This window comes from Pollachius pollachius, assembly GCF_949987615.1.
Source record: "Pollachius pollachius genome assembly, chromosome: 2".
Taxonomy (NCBI): Eukaryota; Metazoa; Chordata; class Actinopteri; order Gadiformes; family Gadidae; genus Pollachius; species Pollachius pollachius.
This window is the reverse complement of record NC_136935.1, coordinates 25,192,497-25,213,555: the sequence shown is the minus strand read 5'-3', so window position 1 is coordinate 25,213,555 and position 21,059 is coordinate 25,192,497. Positions and strand designations below refer to the sequence as shown.

General features: G+C 45.8%; 1 protein-coding gene and 1 long non-coding RNA gene across 7 annotated transcripts in view; both read right to left on the bottom strand.

The window, feature by feature from the left end:
- LOC307070668 (nucleosome-remodeling factor subunit BPTF-like) overlaps positions 1-21,059 on the bottom strand; it is a 98,044-nt gene that overhangs the window by 9,248 nt on the left and 67,737 nt on the right. For 4 of the 6 annotated variants that reach the window (XM_079729241.1, XM_079729243.1, XM_079729244.1 and 1 more), the window contains 8 exons: positions 20,225-20,359; positions 10,328-10,458; positions 3,217-3,334; positions 2,887-3,071; positions 2,178-2,421; positions 1,771-2,039; positions 1,023-1,178; positions 48-130 (listed from right to left, as the gene is read on the bottom strand). In XM_079729241.1, the coding sequence (XP_079585367.1) occupies positions 48-130; positions 1,023-1,178; positions 1,771-2,039; positions 2,178-2,421; positions 2,887-3,071; positions 3,217-3,334; positions 10,328-10,458; positions 20,225-20,359 (1,321 nt within the window). The remainder of the gene's footprint in view (positions 1-47; positions 131-1,022; positions 1,179-1,770; positions 2,040-2,177; positions 2,422-2,886; positions 3,072-3,216; positions 3,335-10,327; positions 10,459-20,224; positions 20,360-21,059) is intronic. The other 2 variants (XM_079729242.1, XM_079729245.1) reach the window with 2 other exon arrangements.
- Positions 6,105-7,585, bottom strand: LOC307070670. Its single transcript, XR_013811568.1, has 3 exons — positions 6,836-7,585; positions 6,502-6,642; positions 6,105-6,354 (listed from the first exon to the last, which is right to left on the bottom strand). It is a non-coding gene; the product is annotated as an uncharacterized lncRNA (long non-coding RNA).

Here is a 21,059-nt window from a genome sequence, read left to right as displayed (position 1 = left end):
TTTCCGTATGTGCCGGTGTGTCTTTGCGTGCGATTGTGTGTGTTGACCTCTGGTTTTCCTCCCTCTCAGCAGGTGTCATGGTCTTCTTTTGCTTCAAATGTTCGATGACGGCATTCTGCTTCATCACCACCTAATACACACACACACACACACACACACACACCCCATCATGGATAATTGTAAAGGAGTGGAACAGTGCAATAGACCGGCCCACCCAGACCCCCCTGGACAACACTAGACCAGACTACCCAGACCCCCCTGGACAACACTAGACCAGACTACCCAGACCCCTGGACAACACTAGACCAGCCCCAGACCCCCCTAGACAACACTAGACCAGACTACCCAGACCCCCCTGGACAACACTAGACCGGCCCCAGACCCCCCTAGACAACACTAGACCGGCCCCAGACCCCCCTAGACAACACTAGACCGACCCCAGACCCCCCTAGACAACACTAGACCGACCCCAGACCCCCCTAGACAACACTAGACCAGACTACCCAGACCCCCCTGGACAACACTAGACCGACCCCAGACCCCCCTAGACAACACTAGACCAGATTACCCAGACCCCCCTAGACAACACTAGACCAGACTACCCAGACCCCTGGACAACACTAGACCGGCCCCAGACCCCCCTAGACCGGCCCCAGACCCCCCTGGACAACACTAGACCGACCCCAGACCCCCCTAGACAACACTAGACCGACCCCAGACCCCCCTAGACAACACTAGACCAGACTACCCAGACCCCCCTAGACAACACTAGACCGACCCCAGACCCCCCTAGACAACACTAGACCAGACTACCCAGACCCCTGGACAACACTAGACCGGCCCCAGACCCCCCTAGACAACACTAGACCGGCCCCAGACCCCCCTAGACAACACTAGACCAGACTACCCAGACCCCTGGACAACACTAGACCGGCCCCAGACCCCCCTAGACAACACTAGACCGGCCCCAGACCCCCCTAGACAACACTAGACCGGCCCCAGTCCCCCCCTGCTCCCAGCACCTGTTTCTGCAACAGGTGGCCGGCGGCGTGGGGGGTCTGGTCCCGCTTAGCCTCGGCCGCCTGCTTCTTCTTCTGCTGCTGCTGCTCCCTGAGCTGCTGAATCCTCTGGAGCTGCTCCTGCACCGAGGCCGTCTGGATGGTCACCACGTTGCCCACCTACACACACACACACACACAGTCTATACAGGTAGATCACCAAACCAACAACTGTTGTTGGGAATGTACCAGTACGGGTTGCCCACTTATTAGGGTGGTTTGCTGTTTTGAAGCGTGCTGTGTTTCAGCCAAAGGGCCAGGTTGAAGGTGTTCCATGCTACGTGGGAAACCCATATAATGTAAAGCCCATGTGAAACCACTGGAATTCTGTCACCGTTGTGGGCTAGCAGATGTTATTCATAACAGCAGATGTTATGAAGCAGATGTTGATGCTTCTCAGACACTCGAGAAGCATCAACCAAACCAAAACCAACTATTCAAGGTGAGGGGGAAAAACATATTTGATGTTCTAAAATGATATTCTAATCTGTGGCATGGGCCAGTACAGGAGGAAAGCAACACATCTAATAATTTATGAGAATAAAAGGCAAATAGTGTATTTGCCAATCTGTCTTTGTCAAGTGGCGATTCTCTCTGAGGGCTCACTACTGATTCCAAGACTCAAACACCGCTGGGTGATGCAAGGTCACCAAGCAGGTTCAGTGTTACACAACAAGGTAACACAACACTTGAGGCTGTGGGAGGGGCATACCTGGGGCTGCAGCCCGGGCACACCCACCACCTGGGGGGCCGGCTGCAGAGGGGCGCGGCCCGCCTGCATCTTAACCTGGAGGGGCGTGGGGGACTGGATGGGCATGTGGGCCTGGGTCTGGGGGGGCAGCTGTCCCTGTGGCGTGACCAGAGGAGGGGTGCCAGGCGCAGCCTGGGGCGTTGCCCCCGCCTGCACGGGGGCGGCCGCCTGCTGAGCGGGCTGGGCTGGGGCCTTGGTGGAGGTCTGGAGCAGGCCTGGGACTACCGTAGCTGATAAGGGGAAAGACACAGGAAATTTAAATAAAGATAGAATAAATATATTTAATTAAAGATATTTCATTTGAAGTCCTCAGAAGAAAACACAAATGTCCCTGTCATGACCCAAAATAACCCCTCCGTCCCTCCTACCTGTGGGCGTGGCTGCGGATGCCACCGGAGTGAATAGGAAGCGCTGGAATTGTCCGTTGGGCAGCGCCGCCTGCATGAGCTGCTGGCCTGGCCCGGGGATCACGGTCACCCCCTGGGGGATGACCTGCAGCTGGCCCGCTGTCTGGCCCTGGCCCTGCACCATCACTGTCAGGCCCTGCTGGGCCACGCCCCCGGACATGCCCCCCACCGCTGGACGCTCTGCCCCCGCCGCGCCCTGCTGCTTCTGGAGAGAAGAGCATGGAAATGACTTGCTCAGAGACAATATCCTGGTTTAGTTAAGGAGAACACTATCCTGTATTAGTTAAGGAGAACACTATCCTGGGTTACTTAAGGAGACCACTATCCTTGGTTAGTTAAGGAGACCACTATCCTGGGTTAGTTCAGAGACACTATCCTGGGTTAGTTCAGAGACACTATCCTGGGTTAGTTAAGAGACACTATCCTGGGTTAGTTGAGAGACACTATCCTGGGTTAGTTGAGAGACACTATCCTGGGTTAGTTGAGAGACACTATCCCGGGTTAGTTGAGAGACACTATCCTGGGTTAGTTGAGAGACACTATCCTGGGTTAGTTCAGAGACACTATCCTGAGCTAGTGCAGAGACACTATCCTTGGTTAGTTAAGGAGAACACCGTCCTGGGTAAATTAAGGAGGACACTATCCTGGGTTAATTAAGGAGGACACTAACCTGGGTTAGCTGGGACAGCTGGGTGAGGGTCAGTTTGAACTGGCCCTGTTGAGGTCGCGGGACGGCGGTCTGCCCGGGCCTCAGCGGGCCGGCTAGCCGTTGGCCTGTGGGGGCGGGGCTGGCTACTGTTGTGGTGACAGCCTGGCCACGGATGATCTGGGTGACAACCTGCTGCCCGCCATGACCTAGGGAGAGGGGCGTTGCGGTCACTGGCAGGACCTTCAGATACACTGGTATAGAAAACACATGAAACTGCTAGCAGATAACCATACGCCCACTGCATAGACAGGGGAACAATGAGTAGTCAGGTGGACAGGAGGGAGAGGTTACCTTGCTGAACCACCAGGGGGGTTCGCAGGATGGTCTTGCCCAGAGCTCCGGCCTGCTGGACGGGTGTTCTGATCACCGTCATTCCTGGCCGGATCTGACCTCCAGCAGTCAGCATCTGCTACAACAATTTAATCTGAGAGTTAACCATCTGTCATGAGCGCAAACTAAGTTTCCACTACCAAATCCAAAACAGATGCAGGACACAACTTTGCCAGAACAGTCCCCAATAAGCTCAGAGTTGATCCCAGCAGTTCTTCACTAGGCCACATCAAACCGGACTGTGGGGTGAGAACTAACCAATGGTTAAAGATGTGGAGTCAGTAGCTGAGTTTCCATCCCGCTGCTTTTATGCGAATTTTGAAGTATCGAATCAGTAAACGGTGATGGAAACACCAAAATTCGCATAAAAATCCTCTAATTTGCAAAAAGGTTTTTCCGCACGCTTGAGGTGGTTTTTGACTCATGCATAAGAGAGTAAATGTGCAAAATGGGAGATGGAAACACACTTTTCGAAACAGCTGTGACGTAGTGAACATTGATCACACAGGACTGACGACGTCTTTCCGATTTCCGCATAACCCTGCCGACATCAACTTGTAGCGTCAATATATATATATATATATATATACACATATATATATATTTTTTTTTAAGCTTTTGTATACATAGACATCCTATATCATATATATATATATATGATATAGGATGTCTATGTGTGTATATCCTTTAATTATACCGTGTCCATTTATCCCTGATATATGGACACCTACTAAGTAATTCAAGTCAAATTGTCTGTTCAGCCTTCAAAACGAGAGCTGGTAAATTGTGAAAAATGAATAAACTGTAATCAGACAACGCGGTTATTTGCTATTGAACCTAGAGCAGGGGTCGGCAACTAAGTTTGGCCTCGGTCCAATTTTTTTCCAGCCAGTAGGTGGCGGGCCAGAACATTATCAAAGGCTAGTTTAAGGAATTGATTAATGAAAGTGCATCTGGAAATGTGACGCAGGCCCGTCAGCTGGCTTAGTCATGTGCCTACCAAGCACTAGATGGCTCTTAAAAGACGTACATATAAACAAGTGTATGCCCTAATCACGTAAATGTCATGCCTGATCACATTATAAACAGCAAACACGATTGTGATTATTGCATTAAAAAATAAAAATAAGTTATTTCATGATGTAGCCGAGCGGGGGACATCCCGTTGGTATTTGAATGACTTTATTTGATTTGTTGTGTAGAGGTGTTAGTGCACTGTCTCCACAGACAGCGATATCATCATGAGCAGTTCTAATTGGAGAGAAAGTGAAATCCGCGAGCTGCTGATCATGTGAGAGAAGGTGATGCAGTCGTATTAAACAAAGACGTTGAAAGATGGTGCAATCTATGAGAGAGATGCAGAGGAACTGTCCTTACGAGACTTTTTTCGGGATAATAAACAAGTGGTCAGCAAAATAAAGAATATGTTGGCATTTTTGCACTTGTAAATAGTTAATCGCGTTTGTAGCCTACACGCAGATGTGAACTCATCCTTGCATGCGGGTGTCTTCATTCATAAAAAAATCAAAACATTCAGGAATATGCAACTTATTCTACAGAGGTCTAGACTCCGTGCGCAGCCCCGCCTTCTCCAGTGAACCAAGAAAGCCTGCGCCGTGACGAACAGGGATTCTACCCCCTCGGTTTTACACAGGAAACTTGAGATAAGACGGTGAAATCGCCGGGCATGCCAAGCCTCGACCAAACCGGCTTGGCAGTGTAGAAAGGCCCATGGTTCTTGCACCATTTTTAAAGTCAAATTTAAGACATTTTAAGACCTTTTTAAGACCAACACATATATAAATTATGTCTGAAAAATTATTTGATAGAAAAGGGAATTTATTGAGTCACTTATCACACATCAACCTAAGACACATCAACCTAATTTTGAGTGAAACTTCACATCTTTAACAGTGTACTTGCATACTTAGAAATATGGGAACCTTTTATGTAGTTCTGACCATGACCTAGCTTGCTGAACTTGATTTGACTCCACTGAAAAGAAAACAATGTGAACATAGATGATTTCTTTTATATTTTTAGATATTGTCGTTTATTTATTCGTTTATCTTTTTTCAAACCCATTTAAATGTATGTAAGTGTTAAATGTGTAAAATAATGAATAATTGAAAAAATAAATAACTGTCCTGTGTCAAATAGAACAAAGGTTAACTTGAAAAGTTGGAAAAAGAAAACAAACAAATTTGAATAGATGACATAACAACAGCCTTGGTCAACAGGTCAACAGACCAAAGTCATTCAACATACCCTGCCAGACATAACTCCCAAACTCTTTATATGTGAAAGAGTAGTGGCGTAGTTCTTCTCCTTTGTTCTCAAGTTCTCGTTCTATATCCGCCAACTCTCCTCTCTTCTCCTTGCATCTTTTTCTCATCATATTGGATTTTGTGATAAGTTCGGCCATCTTGGTGCCTGCTGTATTCTCAGCCTTTTCTGCCATGCTGTCTGCATCCTTTTCCAATGTTTCGCATACATTTGCAATGGTCTTTCTTTTCTTGCGCAGTTTCTCAAGCTCATCTTCAGCCCGTTATCTTTTATCCCGTCTCTTCGGTCTTCATTAATTCCAACTAATACTATAGCTTGTGAAAATCACAAGATATAAGATTTTATTAAATGCAAAATTAACATATTAGGCCGCAGGACATTTTTTATGTCTGACAGTATGTGTATAGGGTATATTTAATTATATAACACAACACAATAAACAAACAAGATTAATCAAAGATACTGAGAACAGGTTCATAACATTTAGAAAAGGTGCCCAAATATTATCTATGTTGAACACAAGGTAGTTATTAATTCCTTATGTCTACATATATTACCAGCTGTGACTCCTCCTGGCAACTTCTTGCCCTGCACAAATTTCAGGATGAGGGCCTTCATTTTTTGGAGGCACATGTCAGACTCTGAGTACATCTTGAAGGGGTCCAGACATGTCATGTTTCTGACAGTGGGGTACTTGAGAGGGCACTTCAACAGAATGTTCTTACAGATCTTCGAAAGAACAGTCTGGCTGTCTCGCATGAACAGTAATGCATCACGCTCACTTCCACCACCACTCTGACTGCCTGCCATTCCCTAACAAAAGCACCAAAGCCATGAGTGTCACATGAAACACCAAATAAACTTTTCCTGTGTATAACACAAACTAAGATAAATACAATATGTCAACAGCTTGATCAACTCACTTTGTTGAGGACATCTAAGGAAAGTAATATATGTTACCTTGAGGACAGCTGTGGCTCCCATCCCAATGTCCACATGCTTCTGAACGACCCAAAGCCTTTGGTCAGTCACATCAAGTTTGACCAGCTTGACCAGCGAAATTTCAAGTTCCTCTCGCTTTATGAAGCGTCTTAGAAGGCTCTGAAAAAAGAAGCAAAAGCCTCATTAATAATTTGAAAAAGGTATTAGCATTTAACTAACTACAAAACCAATTCAACATGCTGAAAACACATTACCTCATTTAATAGTTATTCCCTCAAAAAAACTATTAAATAAGGTTTAATAGTACCTTATTTAATTATTACTACCCCATTAATACATTAATTGTGCCTACCCGAGTTAGGTCCTCCAATTCTTTTCCAAGAAATGGAATCATCGGGGCATCGGTCTGGTATTTTGTCAGAAATGGCTGGAAACCTCTTGAAACACTCATAAAAAAGTGCAGCTTTGCAAGTAAAATGGGATTCATCCGGGCCTCTGAAATTGTGTTGTATGAGGAAGGCCTTGGGCTCGGGAGCTTCTTCATTTTAACATGATCCACATAAGTCACAATATTTGGCCAAATTTCAATTGCTCGCTCCACTGCTGGCAGGTTTTCCAGCCAACGATGCCCACAAAATGGCTGAGGGAACTTTGCAGATTTGGTCACCATTAGAAAGTCCTCTCGCCTGGCAGGTGCGCAGTGGAATAGGTAGTGCAGAGCTCTCGGGACTTTCTCGATCTCCCAAATCACAAAGCCGTTCTTAAAGAATTTGTGCAGGGTGTGAAGGCCACAACTCCCGACAATCTCCAGTTGGGCTCCACCAAACTGGTCCCGATGTTCGTCGTGCAGCAATTCCACAAACTTCCAGTTCACATTAGGCCCATCCATTGACACGGAAAGCAAATTTCCCCGATCTAGCTGCTTTGTTCCTTCCTACATTTGAAAAAAAGCAAGAAATTATGCATATATTTTGTCAAATAATCACCATTTGGTTAAAACAAAATTAAATTAAAAATGTAAAGTAGCACTACCACTATTAGTAGTAAAATAATAATTTAAATAAACAGTATCAAAAATAAACTTATTTTAAAAAATCTGGAGAGGTCATCAGTGGGTGTTTGTCATTGCAACCTCTGATTATTGCACACTTCCACTTTGACCCTAACTTGTTTTATTATGTGTAACTGCAGGCAGTGATCTCCTGTTCTGTACAGTATGTGTGTAATTTAAATCTTTGACCACAAGGGGGCCTCAAGCAATATTTTTTACTGTAGCTTTATTTCTTATTTCAAATTGCACATACTCTACAGAACAGGAGATCAATGCCTGCAGTTACATTATGTTTTAATTTATTTGTTGTATCTGTATTCAATGTCCTGTCTGTCTGTAACTTTATATTGTATAGGCCTAGTTGTTTAGCAACCGGACACGCTGGGATTGATAAATTATCGGACTACTGTAACTACTACGAAGTGATAACAAATACGTGAATCAGGCAATAAATCCACCGTCCTTGACAGCGGTCAAGTTCGGTGTGCGGAGTGGACCAATTGCGAACTACTGCAGTTGCTCTAAGTTAAACCCCAAACTAATCGGAATAAGTGAATACATGTCGATTATAGCAGACTACACCACCTCTTCTGTAGCCGAATAGAATTATATTCCGAACAGATAATTGTATTCCGATTGAGGCGTATATATGATCCTTTTCTATTCCGATTGAGCTGTTCTTCCACATCTATGCGGATCTGATGTGTCCATGTAAACGCGGTTAACAGTGATCACCAAACACACACACACACACACACAGGCTTTGACTCCGAACTTCGTTAATCGAATATAATTCGAATATCAAATAATAAATCAAAATTCGAATGAATATTAGGCAGCCCTTAATATTCGAACCTGTTATGGGCAGGCCAAGAGGGAGAGACGTCGGAGAACCCGACGCAGTCTATTCATAATATTGTTATGACCACGGAAGAGGCAGTGAATGAAGTATTGATTAGACAGCGATTTATTAGATACCTAATAAACCGTTGGAACACGCAAGACCGGTAAACATAGCAACGCCGGTAAACAAACCCTGCGAAGACCAATCCAGGTCTTACTGAAGGAATATAATGGTCAAAATATTATTAATAAAATTAATTTCAATAAACAAACAAACTTCGAATATGATTGTTGGGCAAAAGTCAAAGCCCTAACACACACAAACACACAATTTAATTAATTTACTGTTTGGAATACTTACATTAAAATGATCCAGCATGTCTTCCGCTCTGGAGTGGCCCATGAACTGTGATCCATAGTACCGCGATATGACATGGCTGTCGTCCGTGGTCCAGTACCTCACATGGATATCCATCTGTTTGCTTTTAGTGGTTTTGTTCATACTCTCGTCGAACATGAGGATGTACTGTTTATCGTTTAAGCTGCGTGACAGCTCTTTTTATGAAAGATGCGATGCCGTATTTGGCAAGATAGGCCGTTTTGTTTTCACCACAGGTGAACGACTTCGCAAACTCCGAATCTGGGAACATAGCAGCCAAGACCTCCGCCTTCTGGGTTTTTAGTGGCGACACAAAGCTGGTTAACGCCGTCTGATGTGAAATACTAGCCACGGATGCTGAACTTTACGGTCCACTTCTTTCAAATAATACGGGCATCGGTGTAGTTCCGCTAGCTGCCGCGGAGTATCGGATATGTTTCTGCGACCTCATGTGCTTTTGCTCCCATGGTCCCTAGTATGAATGACTATTGCCACCAAAACTTATCCTCCTCAAAACATTTCTCATTGAATTTGCACGGTCCCATCCTGAAAGTAGTGCAAGTTGGCCTAATGATGTCAACCGTCACTAGCTAAAAGTAGCGCCAGCCAGTTAGCCTACTGATGACTGATGTCAACGTTAACGTAACGTAAAACTCCTGAAAATGAGACCTTATGCTGGAGAGAGGGCAGTAGTGCGCACCTAAAAAAGCAGTCATCCATTCTTAAAACACTTCACACAACACACACACACACACAAACCACGGCGGGTGCTGGACTGACTGCACACACACACACACACACACACACACACACGGTTGTTATAGGCCTATAGAGGGGGGTTCCGTTTTTTTTAATATTGCATAGTTTCCAATAACTCCCGCTCAGCCCCTCACAGCTTACGCGTGACCGTGACAAGTGTGTCTCTAACCTTCCAGGAGTAGTAGCAGGATTTGATACATTTAGATTCAAAAACGGTTGTAGGAGAAAAAAAAAGTTCACTGTATCCGGCCCTTTACATTTAAGCTAACAGATATAGAATATTCGATTTAAATTTTTTTATTATTATTTTTTTGATATAACTTCAGAATAATCTGGTGGGCCAGATATTATGTCTTGCGGGCCATTTATGGCCCGCGGGCCGCCAGTTGCCGACCCCTGCCGTAGAGTACTGTGGTATAAAGCCTGTGGTATAAATTTTGAATTATAAATATGTACAATGTATCCTTTAAATACGTCCATGGAACAGATGACCAATGTGAATAATAGATACGTGTGGACCGCTGAAGATGTAAAACTTTTCCTTGCTCTCATCGAAGAAAAAACCATTACAGCTATTTTAGATGGAAAATTACAACGCAATTCCACTATATATCATCAGGACCTAAGAGAGAGCATGTTATCAAAAGGATACAACAAGCCCTGAAATGTGTGTAGTTTTCCGCTCCAACCACTTGATGGAAACGCACCTAATTTGAATTTATTTTTTGCGAACTTTCTAAAGATTTGCTTCACCTTTTAGATGGAAACGTGACTGACACGCTGGGGGGGGGGGGGGGGGGGGGGGCTCTCACCTGCTGGGGCGATCCCGGGGTGCTGGGTCTAATGCTGAGGGTGGCCGTGCGGGGCTGGAAGGTGGTATAGGTCTGGGCTCCACCCGCAGTGCCGGATGGGATGATGCCCAGCACCTTCTGCTGCATCACACCTTGCCAGGTGAGAGGGGAGAAAAAAAAACAAGGTGTTACCAGGGGCTGGACACACAGGGTTCCTATGGTCCAGTTGTGGGCCTTGAGGGGCTAGAATGCAATGCATGATTCTCAGTAGCGATGTAGGATTGCAACAGATCCAAAATAAAAAATTGATGAATGAAAACCTCTTATGTAAATCAAAACGCTATGCACAAAGAAATCTGCCCTACGAGTATTGCCAAATATGACAAATTGTGCAAACCAAACAATAATCTGAGCTGCCGAATACTGGCATCCAAGGATGCACACCGAGAGAACGAGAGCAGTGCTCGCAATGGGCTGACTGGTATCGATACAGCTACTCACAGAAAGGCTGTTACACTGGGAAGGCTGAAAGGATGGGGTGCTGCAGGAGGGTGACACTGGGAGGACTGGGGGCTGAAGGAGTGGGACACTGGGAGGACTGAAGGAGTGAGACAGTTGGAGGATGGGTGGTGGAAGGAGTGAGACACTGGGAGGACATGGGGCTGAAGGAGTGAGACACTGGGATGATGGGGGGCTGAAGGAGTGAGACACTGGGATGATGGGGGGCTGAAGGAGTGAGACAATGGGAGGGTTGGGGCTGAAGGAGGGAGACACTTGGAGGACGGGGTGCTGAATAAGTGAGAAAATGGGAGGACGGGGTGCTGAAGGAGTGAGACACTAGGGAGGACTGGGGGCTGAAGGAGTGAGGCACTGGGAGGACGGTGGGTTTAATGAGTGAGACACTGGGAGGATGGTGGGCTTAAGGAGTGAGACACCAGGAGGCTGGGGAATGAAGGAGTGAGACACTTGGAGGACGGGATGATGAAGGAGTGCAACACTGGGAGGACGAGATGCTAAAAGAGTGATACCAAAGCATTTTTATTATTTTTCTGTGCATTTTTGCTGTTCTACATAATTGAAAAGGGACAACATTTGTTCAGTAAGCTGCAATGCATCATGCAGATGTTTTTTTTAATACAGATACAGAATGATATGAATGGCACGCACATTTGCTCCACTCCTCTATATCTCCCTTCACCAAGCCCCACTCCCCTATACCTCACTCCCTCCTCCAGCCCCACTCCTCTATATCTCTCTCCCTCCTCCAGCCCCGCTCCTCTATATCCCTCTCCTCCAGCCCCATTCCTCTTTATCTCTCTCCCCCAGCCCTACTCCTCTATATCTGGGCTGCGGTCAAGTAGCTAACTCCTACATCAAGGCTTTCCTTTTAAAACATGCCCTGTCCCAACATACATCAAACACGTATCTAACACACACACACACACACACACATCAATGACACTTCCAAGCACATCAAACCCTAAGCTGTGTGGCTGTAGAGGGGTTTGGGGGATTAGGGTGGGGGGCAGCTCATTCATTCAGAGGTGTAGTAAAGATTCGACCACATAAAGACAAACAGCATCGGCCATAGAGGCCTACCCGTCTGCGGAGGCAGACTTCAGGGTAAACTTCTTCTCCTGCCTCACTTCCTGAAGGCCTTCCAAAACAAACAGTGACGTTGGCCAAACACACAGGCCCATTTAAATCTCTGCCCCACCTCACTGCTCTCTGAAAGACGAGAGCCCCTTCAACCCGGAAGTCTCTCGCCTGCCCGTGGTAAGGTTTCACGTGAGCAGGAGCACATTTCACCAACACATTGACATCAGCTGAACTCAAGACAGCTATGAAAGCACGGTGTGCGAATGTGATAGCGTTACGGCCCCCTGCTGGGCTGTCATCTCATTAGACCACAGCTATGGACAGGGCTCACGTTAACCAGCCCCCCAGAGACAGCATTTACTTTGAAAAGATCTCTGCTCATGAACCTCAGAGCAGATCGTTGGGCTGTCAGAATCCTGCCTAACTCAACTTACTCAGATAAAAGGTTACCCTGGCAACGGGGTAGAACGCATCTAACCAACATGGAACCCCCTCAAAGAGCAGTGGAGTCTTAGTCAGCTAGGTCCGTCGTTCTGAGAGACTACATTATTTGCATCCTCTAAAGCAGTATAGAGTCTGTAAGAGGCTTGCAGTAATCATATAAATAATATACTCTGAATTATTCCAAAACCATCTCGTAACAGCAATATCGGAGTAGGCTTTCCAGGAGCCAACTCAAAGGGCGGTATGTAGCCAGGTCCTACACTCTCAAACAGCAACGCCCGGCTCCCGGTGTAGTGGAAAGGAGGGAACCTTGAGAAGTGACTCAAGCAAGGGATGGCTCCCTTCAGGGCGGTTCAAAGACTGGAGAAACAGACCTTCTACTGTGACCCTCAGAAAGCCCCACTGTATCCAATGTGCGGTCGGGCTCAGACGCACAGAAGCAACAGGAGTGTTTCTAAAAGCACTGACTGACTGGGGGGGAGCAGAAGGGTGCAAGAGATGCTTGGACTCTGACTGTCGGTCAACTCACCACCACACATGCCATGTCCAATCTATTTCTGAAGTGTAGACTTAGGCAATGACTTTTGTGACTTAGGAGTCACAAAAGGCCATGGTTTTCAGTGATTTAAAAACAGGGTGCTAACAACTGGTACTATATACTACCTTGCAAGCAGTGTTGGGAACGTTACTTAAAAAAAGTAATTGGTCATAGTTACTCACTACTTGTTCCAAAAAGTAACTGAGTTAGTAACTGTATTACTCTATAATAAAAGCAACTAGTGTCACGACCCCACTGGATATTGAAAATGGCTCTCTGTCTAGGTAGGAGTCGAGACACATGAGTGGTAACAAACCACAGCTGGCAGGCAACTAGCTTCCGGCCACGTGTGCAGTGACTCACCTGGGTTCCTGGCGAGCTCTGGTCCTCTCTGTTGTTGAGGGATAGCCCAATCGTTGGGGTAAACGATAGCCTGTCCCGTTTGGTTATTGTTTGACATATAACATAGACGAACACTTGACAGACATACACGACAAAGGAGTGGTCACGTTCCCTGTAGGAATCCCTAATCCTGGTACTGTCCTTGTATAAGGGCGAATAGGTTTTATAAAGTCTTATGGTTTCTGAGTGCAACCAAGTCTGGGCACCACGCTGTCTATCCAGACACCATCTTGCTTCTGTCCGCCATCTTGGATCCCTCAGGTGACCATAATCAAGGCCAATCAAGGGAGCCACTCCCACAGTTACCAACCAGCATAACATTACCCAACAGCAGGATCGTGACATTCCTCCCCCCATAAACAAAACAAAAACACAATTATTTATTTTTAACCTTTTCTTTTGTGTTTTTTTTTCTAATCTTACATTTCATTTTCACATTATCCTTAAAATACCTTCCAACCTAAATTAGAACTCAACCCTTTCATAGAAAATACAAGGATCTTGTAAATAACAAGAGAACCCTCTGCCAAATCCGGCAGACAACATCAGTCGTTAACAAGGTCTCATGCTCTAGAGGGCATCAGCAATGACGTTGTCCTTGCCAGCTATATGCTTCACCACCAGGTTGTAAGGCTGTAATATGAGACCCCAGCGAAATACCCTGGCGTTAGCACTAAGGGAAACTGGCTAAGAAAGCTAGGGGATTGTGGTAAGAATAAACCACCACTGCCTGCTCACCTCCCGCAATATAGACCTCAAAATGCCTAACTGCTAAGACTAGGGCCAAAGCTTCCTTCTCTATGGTAGAGTACACTCTTTGATGCGAGTTGAGTTTCTTTGAGAAGTACGCCACCGGCCGTTCATAACCATCCTCTCCTGCCTGTAGGAGGACAGCTCCTATTCCGACATCACAGGCATCAACAGCGAGAGCGAATGGCCTCTCAACTCTGGTGCTTGGAGAACAGGGGCACTAAACAAAATGGTTTTAACCTGAGTCAATGCAACCCGACACCCATCTGTCCAGTCCCATTTCACATTCTTCCTCAATAAATTGGTAAGAGGGGCGGTCATTGCTGCAAAGTTAGGGACAAAACGGCGATAAAACCCACACATCCCTAAGACCCTTCTCAGCTGAGTGCAGGTACGCGGTGTCGGAAAATCCGCAATGGCCTGAACCTTAGCCAACCGAGGCTGCACCACCCCACATCCCACCTGATGACCAAGGTATGTGACCGTACCTTTACTGAACTCACATTTTGACAGGTTGATTACGAGCCCCGCCTCAGCCAACCGCTGAAATAAAGCCTTGACGTGCTCCCCATGCTCTCCCCAGGTGTCACTGAACACTATCACGTCATCTAGATAGGTGACAGTGTTTCCTAGCCCTTGGGTGAGGGAATTCATCAACCTTTGGAAGGTGGCTGGAGCATTCTTCATGCCAAAAGGCATCTCCCTGAACTGATACAGCCCTTCTGGGGTTACATAAGCTGACACTTCCTTTGCCCTTTCTGTTAATGGTACCTGAAAGTAACATTTCAGGGGGTCGATCTTAGTAACAAACCTCTTCTGCTCCACCTGATCAATGCAATCCTCTAACCGAGGAAGAGGGAACGCATCCCCTTTTGTGACAACGTTAACCCATCTGAAGTCAACACAGAACCTATCCGCTCTTCCCTCTTGAGCAACTAAGACGACTGGGGAACTCCAGGCACTGTCTGAGGGCTCAATTACCCCGATGCGCATTATATAGTCTACCTCCTCCTGTACCACCAACTTCTTACATGGAGGTAGCTTATATGGATGCTGTTTCACAGGGTCAGCATTCTCTGTATCCACATCATGTACTGCCCGATGTGTGCTACCAGGAGTATCTCTGACAAGTGAAGGGAAAAGTTCAATCAGACGCACTACATCCCCCCGCTGGGAATCAGTAAGGTACCCCAACTTCCCTTCCAACTCAGCACGAGCCTGGGTATTGTACAAGCTAGCATTAACCACGTCAGGGGACGAGAGGCAACTTCACACGCCAACTGTAGTCAACCCAGCATTAATGAAACATACTCTAGCACATCCCCAGGGGGTGCTGGCCGAATAATTTTCTCCCGCAAGAGCTGTAATGGCCCTCGAACTTTGTGTCCAAAAACTAATTGAAATGGGCTAAAACCCAAGGATTCAGTGGGGGCGTCCCTAACTGCGAACAATAGAAACGGGATGGCCTCGTCCCACTCTTTAGGTTGACTTTCAACACAGGTACTCATGTTTTTTAAGGTTCCATGAAACCGTTCAATGGCCCCCTGAGACTGTGGGTGATAAGGTGAAGAATGCTTGACCACCACATTCAACTCTGACAAAACCTGATGGAAAAGTTTGGCTGTAAAGTTAGAGCCCCTATCAGATTGAATAGAGTGTGGCAAACCAACCCATGCAAAGAATTTTTTTGCGGTATCCGATATAGTCAACAGGTATTCGTTTCCCTTCTTGGTTTCCGGTAAGGGCCCTACACAGTCAATCATTATCTCAGCGAAGGGCTCCTGTACCACGGGTAAAGGTTGTAAAGGAGAAACTGGCGGCTTACTGCCCTGTTTCCCCACCACCTGGCACGTGTGGCACTGACGACAAAACTCCTTTACTTCCTTGCGTATCCCTGGCCAATAAAATTGCCTGTTTATCTTTGCCAGGGTCTTTTTAAAACCCAAATTACCCCCGAATACAGAAACATGTGCCATGCGGAGCACTTCTCCACGATAAGACTTTGGTAGCACAATCTGTTCATAACTGGCCCAGTCCTCACTAAAAGGTCTGTTGGCTGGCCTCCATTTTCTAAACAGAATACCCTTTCTCACAAAGTAACCTGTTGCCACGTCGTCACTCTCTCTAGCAGACGTTGCCACTTTAACAGCATACTCAAGGGAAGGATCCTCCTTTTGCTCCTGAACGAACGTGGGTTGGCTTACATCTGGAGCCCTAGACATCTCAGGACGAGCTAACAACCCCTCTGGCATCTGACTCTGCAACATCATCACCACCGACCTCAGAAGAAGGGATGGGGATCATTAATATTTATTGATATCAATACTCCTTAACGATCCGAGTGTTTATCGATACCACTATCGATACTTTTCTATTAATTGTTGGAAATATGAAGCGTTTTTAGTGATGAGGAAAATATTTAGGAAATAAATAATTGCATTTTAAATTAAATATGTAATTCTTAATAAATATTGACATTAGTAGTTTTAGTTATATAAACTAAAATGATTAGAGCACTATACAACTGTATTAGTAATACAGATACATGAGTAATACAGTATTACTCATGTTTCTCATCAAAAAACTCAATATGCCGTTTCTTAATGTTACATTTGAATGCATCATGATAACCTAACAGTCGTTTTACTGAGCCAACCTCAAGACATCACGCAGCACATCTGAAACTTTTACTTTTTAAGATAACTAGCTTGTATGCTGCTGATTACAACACCGATTTCAAAATTGGATTACTATTTTTAACGGGTCCGTCTGTGGTGCAACAGGAGAAGGAGTCTTTTCAACTCGGAGACAGTCGAAGGTACTGCATTTGGTGTTTATTTGATGCACAATGCTAATGTGCTTGGCCATTGAGGTTGTGTTCCCCCCTTTACAATAAATGATTTTCGCCCTTTTCGCCTGTTCAGCCATCCTCGCAAACAAAGTTAACTGCAAGACTTCACTTGTTTTACTTGTAATACCTGTTTGCTTACAATTACATTCAAAAACATTGGTGGACACGCTGCAGTGATTGGATGGATTTGATTTAAATGCCGTGACGCGACTCGAGGGACACAACGTTACGTTACAGGACCTACGGGACAAAAAAAATAAAAAATGAACAACGGGACTTGATAGTGGTATCGATAAGCCCAAGCGTTAATGATTTTCGGGTTTTGAAAAAAGTGGAACCGGGTCCTTGATAGAACCGGGTTTCGATCCCCATCCCTACTCAGAAGGCAACACCACCTTTGTCACCTCAGCACTCCGTAACCTCTGGGACGTCCGTATTTTGGCAGCTATATCAATGATAGGCTTTCTGACCGCCTCTAGAACGCCAGAGGTCAACCACTGAGGGAAGACGGTGTCACTCAGATCCACCATGGGCTCCTCATCAACCAAGGGTGATGACAGGGCACCCGGAGCTGGGGCACCAACAGCTAGCTTTTTCCTTGCCTGAGCTCGAGTGGCCGCACATGAGGTAAGAACCTCTGGAAACTCTGCCTCCATCTCCTTCATTTCAACCGGGTAGACTGGGCAGTCTGTAACCTCTGGGTTGACCCTAGTCCCTGCTATGTTGTTTCCCATCAGCAAATCATTACCCCTCACTGGGAGACTGTTCACCTCAGCAACCTCAACACATGCTGATACTAACTCTGATTTGAGATACATGCGGTAGATAGGTGCATGCACATAGCCACCACCTATGCCATGCACCAATACATATCTGCCCGTAAATGAGGCAGGTGGAAGATCCACTACCCCTTTACACAACAGGGTTTGAACTGCCCCTGTGTCACGCAGTATTGTTACTGGCACCTGAAGTCACTCCTGAGGCACTGCCACTGTCCCTTCCGAAGTGAACCCTTCGTAACCCTCCAGGTCACTGGTAATACCACTGATAATAACTCATTGCACCGGAAACACCAAATTTCCAAAGGGGACGTACAGCCTTGACCAAGAGATTGGGCACTCCCTCCTCTCTGGGCTATGAACCGTTCAGGTCGTGATGGGCCCCTATCAAATGACTGGGGTGGATGATAACTATCCCCCATGGGTCTCCTTGGCTGCTGTTCACCACTAAATAAGTCAACTGGCCTTCTCCTGCCTACTTCACTTGTGGACTTCTTGCCATGAATCACTTCATAGTTGTCTGCAAACTCAGCCACTTCTCATGGAGATTTCACGGCCTGTTCATTAACATAAATTTCCACTTCCCTGGAAACACTAGCTTTAAACTGTTCCAACAAGACTAAGGCCCTTAGCTCTGAATAATCAAAGGCTTCCCAGGAGTTAAGCCAGCTATCAATAGCTATTTCCTGGTTCCGCCAGAAGTCTAGATAGGTTTCGCCAGGCTGCCGCCGTAGCTCCCTAAACCTAAGCCTATAGGCTTCAGGCACACTTCCATAGGCCTCCAACACATCCTTCCTGAGTGAATCATACTCCAGACCCAACCAACAGACTAGAGCAGCAACCGCCCTCTGTGTTTTACCGGTCATTACACTCTGTACAAGGAGAGGCCATTTTTCCTCTGGCCACTCACTCTCTTTGGCCACTTTCTCAAACATTTCAAAAAAGATATCCACTACGTCTTCCTCAAAGACAGGCATGAATATATGGGCCCTACCTAAATCAAAATCTGAGCTCCTGTTTTCAGCATGCCTACCGGAAGTGAAGGCTAATTTTTCTACCTCCAACCTAACCAACCTCTCAGAGTGTGCATAAGCTGCTTCTCTTTCCGCTTTCTCACTCTGAAGGATAGCTAACCGCTCCTCTTTCTCAGTCTGTTGCTTGCTCTTGTTGTTCCAACCACAGCTCTTCCAGGTTTAACTCCTTAGTCAAGTATGCCACTATTGCTGGTTTCCTGATATCATTAGCCAACTCAATATCCTCAAATCCAGCCAAGGAGATGAGCTGCTCTTTCATTAGCCTCCTGAACTGGTCACGCGTCAGTTACCCACCAGCATAACATTACCCAACAGTAGGATCGTGAAACTGGTTACCAGGGAAAGTAACTATTTGCGTTACTGTAAAAAAAGAAAGTTGCTATATGTCAAAGAATTTGGATTTTTCTGAGCAGTTTTCACTTGGCCTTAATGTGTTAAATGGTTGAACTGCCCATTCAACGCCCTGAAATACTTCCAACTGAATTTTAATTTGCTTGGTTGCAAAGGCTGTGGAACATCTGCTGAATACTACAGAAAAGGCCAACTTTTCATCTGATTGCTCTGGACTCGCCATTTCTGCTGCTTCATCAAATCTGTTTGGTGTGTGCATGTGCATGTGTGTGGCGCGCGTGTTCTGGCTTGTGTGTAAAAACACTGGCTCCGATTGGCTATCATGAAACATGACTCTGCCTTAGCCAATCATAATCGCTTATCTTGTTGTTAACCCACCCGGTCTCCTCACTAGCAGTTTGTGTTTGGAGCCAAGGGTGCATTTGGATTTCGCAGTTTATTCAATCAATTCATACTAACGCACCACATTTAACGTACGGTAACGGCGTAACAACGGAAACAGTAATTAGTTAGAGTACCCCGTTAATGAAAAAATAACGGCGTTACCTAACGCCGTTCTTTTAAACGGCGGTATTACAAACACTGCTTGCAAGATACCACAAATGAAACACGGCAACATACAATATGATCATTTATTGAAAAGAAAAGAAAAATCTTCATCCAAGCTAGCTCCTAATGACTACAAACTGGCTTATGACCGGGGTTCTCATACACAGATAAGGAATTGTTTTTTATTCTTTGTCAGAGCATTTGATTTATTATTTGCTGCTGGGATAAACAGGGAATATCTACAGCTTTGGCTGTCCATTAGGACATTGGAGATGACACAAGGCCAGGAGCCGGCCTGAACAAAGGGGTAAAGGTCTGCTCCAGTATGTGGAGACCACCAGCTCGGCTAATAATTAGGACCAAGGACGACTGATTAGGGAAAACGGATCAAGATGATCAAGATCAACAAGAACATGAGGTTGTAAACTGGTTTCATCTATAAAATAAAAGTGGTCCCCTCTATTGTGATAACTGTTTCTGTTTAAAACTTTTTGGTCACGTGTATGCATGTGAATGCAAACTCTTGGGCACTGTCAGCAATTTCTGAGCCCCAATTGAAATGATTATGTATTAAATAAAGATGATGTTTTTCTAAAGCAATGCCGTGATGATGATCTTTACCTCCTGGTGCGGCGGGCACGTTGACCGTGACTATCTTGCTGTTGGCGGGCAGTGGTAGCTTAGCAGTCAGAACCTTCCCTCCTACCGAGGCCCCTGTAATCTGGAAGGTCTGTCCAGCGGTGGTACTGACCGTCCCTAAGACACCCCAGGGAGGATTAATACCAACACTCAAATATGCACTTCTGACACCATTGGCTGTAGTGTATTTTGCTAGCTATGCACTGCAGGTGGTCACCTGGGCCCACCTCAGCCCATCAGACACATTTGCAACTCCAACCAGAGACGATCTAATGTCTGGGATCCACCCTGACTCACAGGACATAAGACACCAGCGGCCGACGTGCTAAATGAAATTACATGAGCTCCCATCCATGAGATAACAAAGACCAAGAGGAAATGCCCACTAAGGTTCTGCGAACCAAAGTCTGCAAAACCGAGGTCTGCAGAACCACCATCACCAGATAGCAGCACTTCACTAGAAAGGAGATCCATCGCGATAACACCCATGTGAAAGGTAACGTGTGGTCGGTCTGTAAATATGATGGAACATTTATTAAGTAGACCGACACCAAATATATTAAATGTTTCTAACGAATCTGTCTCTCACATTGTACATAGACTAACTTAAGTGAGTGCGTTCTTTGTGTCTGAGACATTGAGTATGACTAGTATGAATCTCTACAGCTTGATGTCTTCTTATCGCCTTGTTCCCATAAATAAATGGTTAATATTTTGGTTATTCTTGGCATCATTATTTTATCATTATCGCACCAAGCCAGCTTTGTTTCTCAAATCAGACGATAACATTAACATCTAAAGTCTGTGCAGTCTCCCG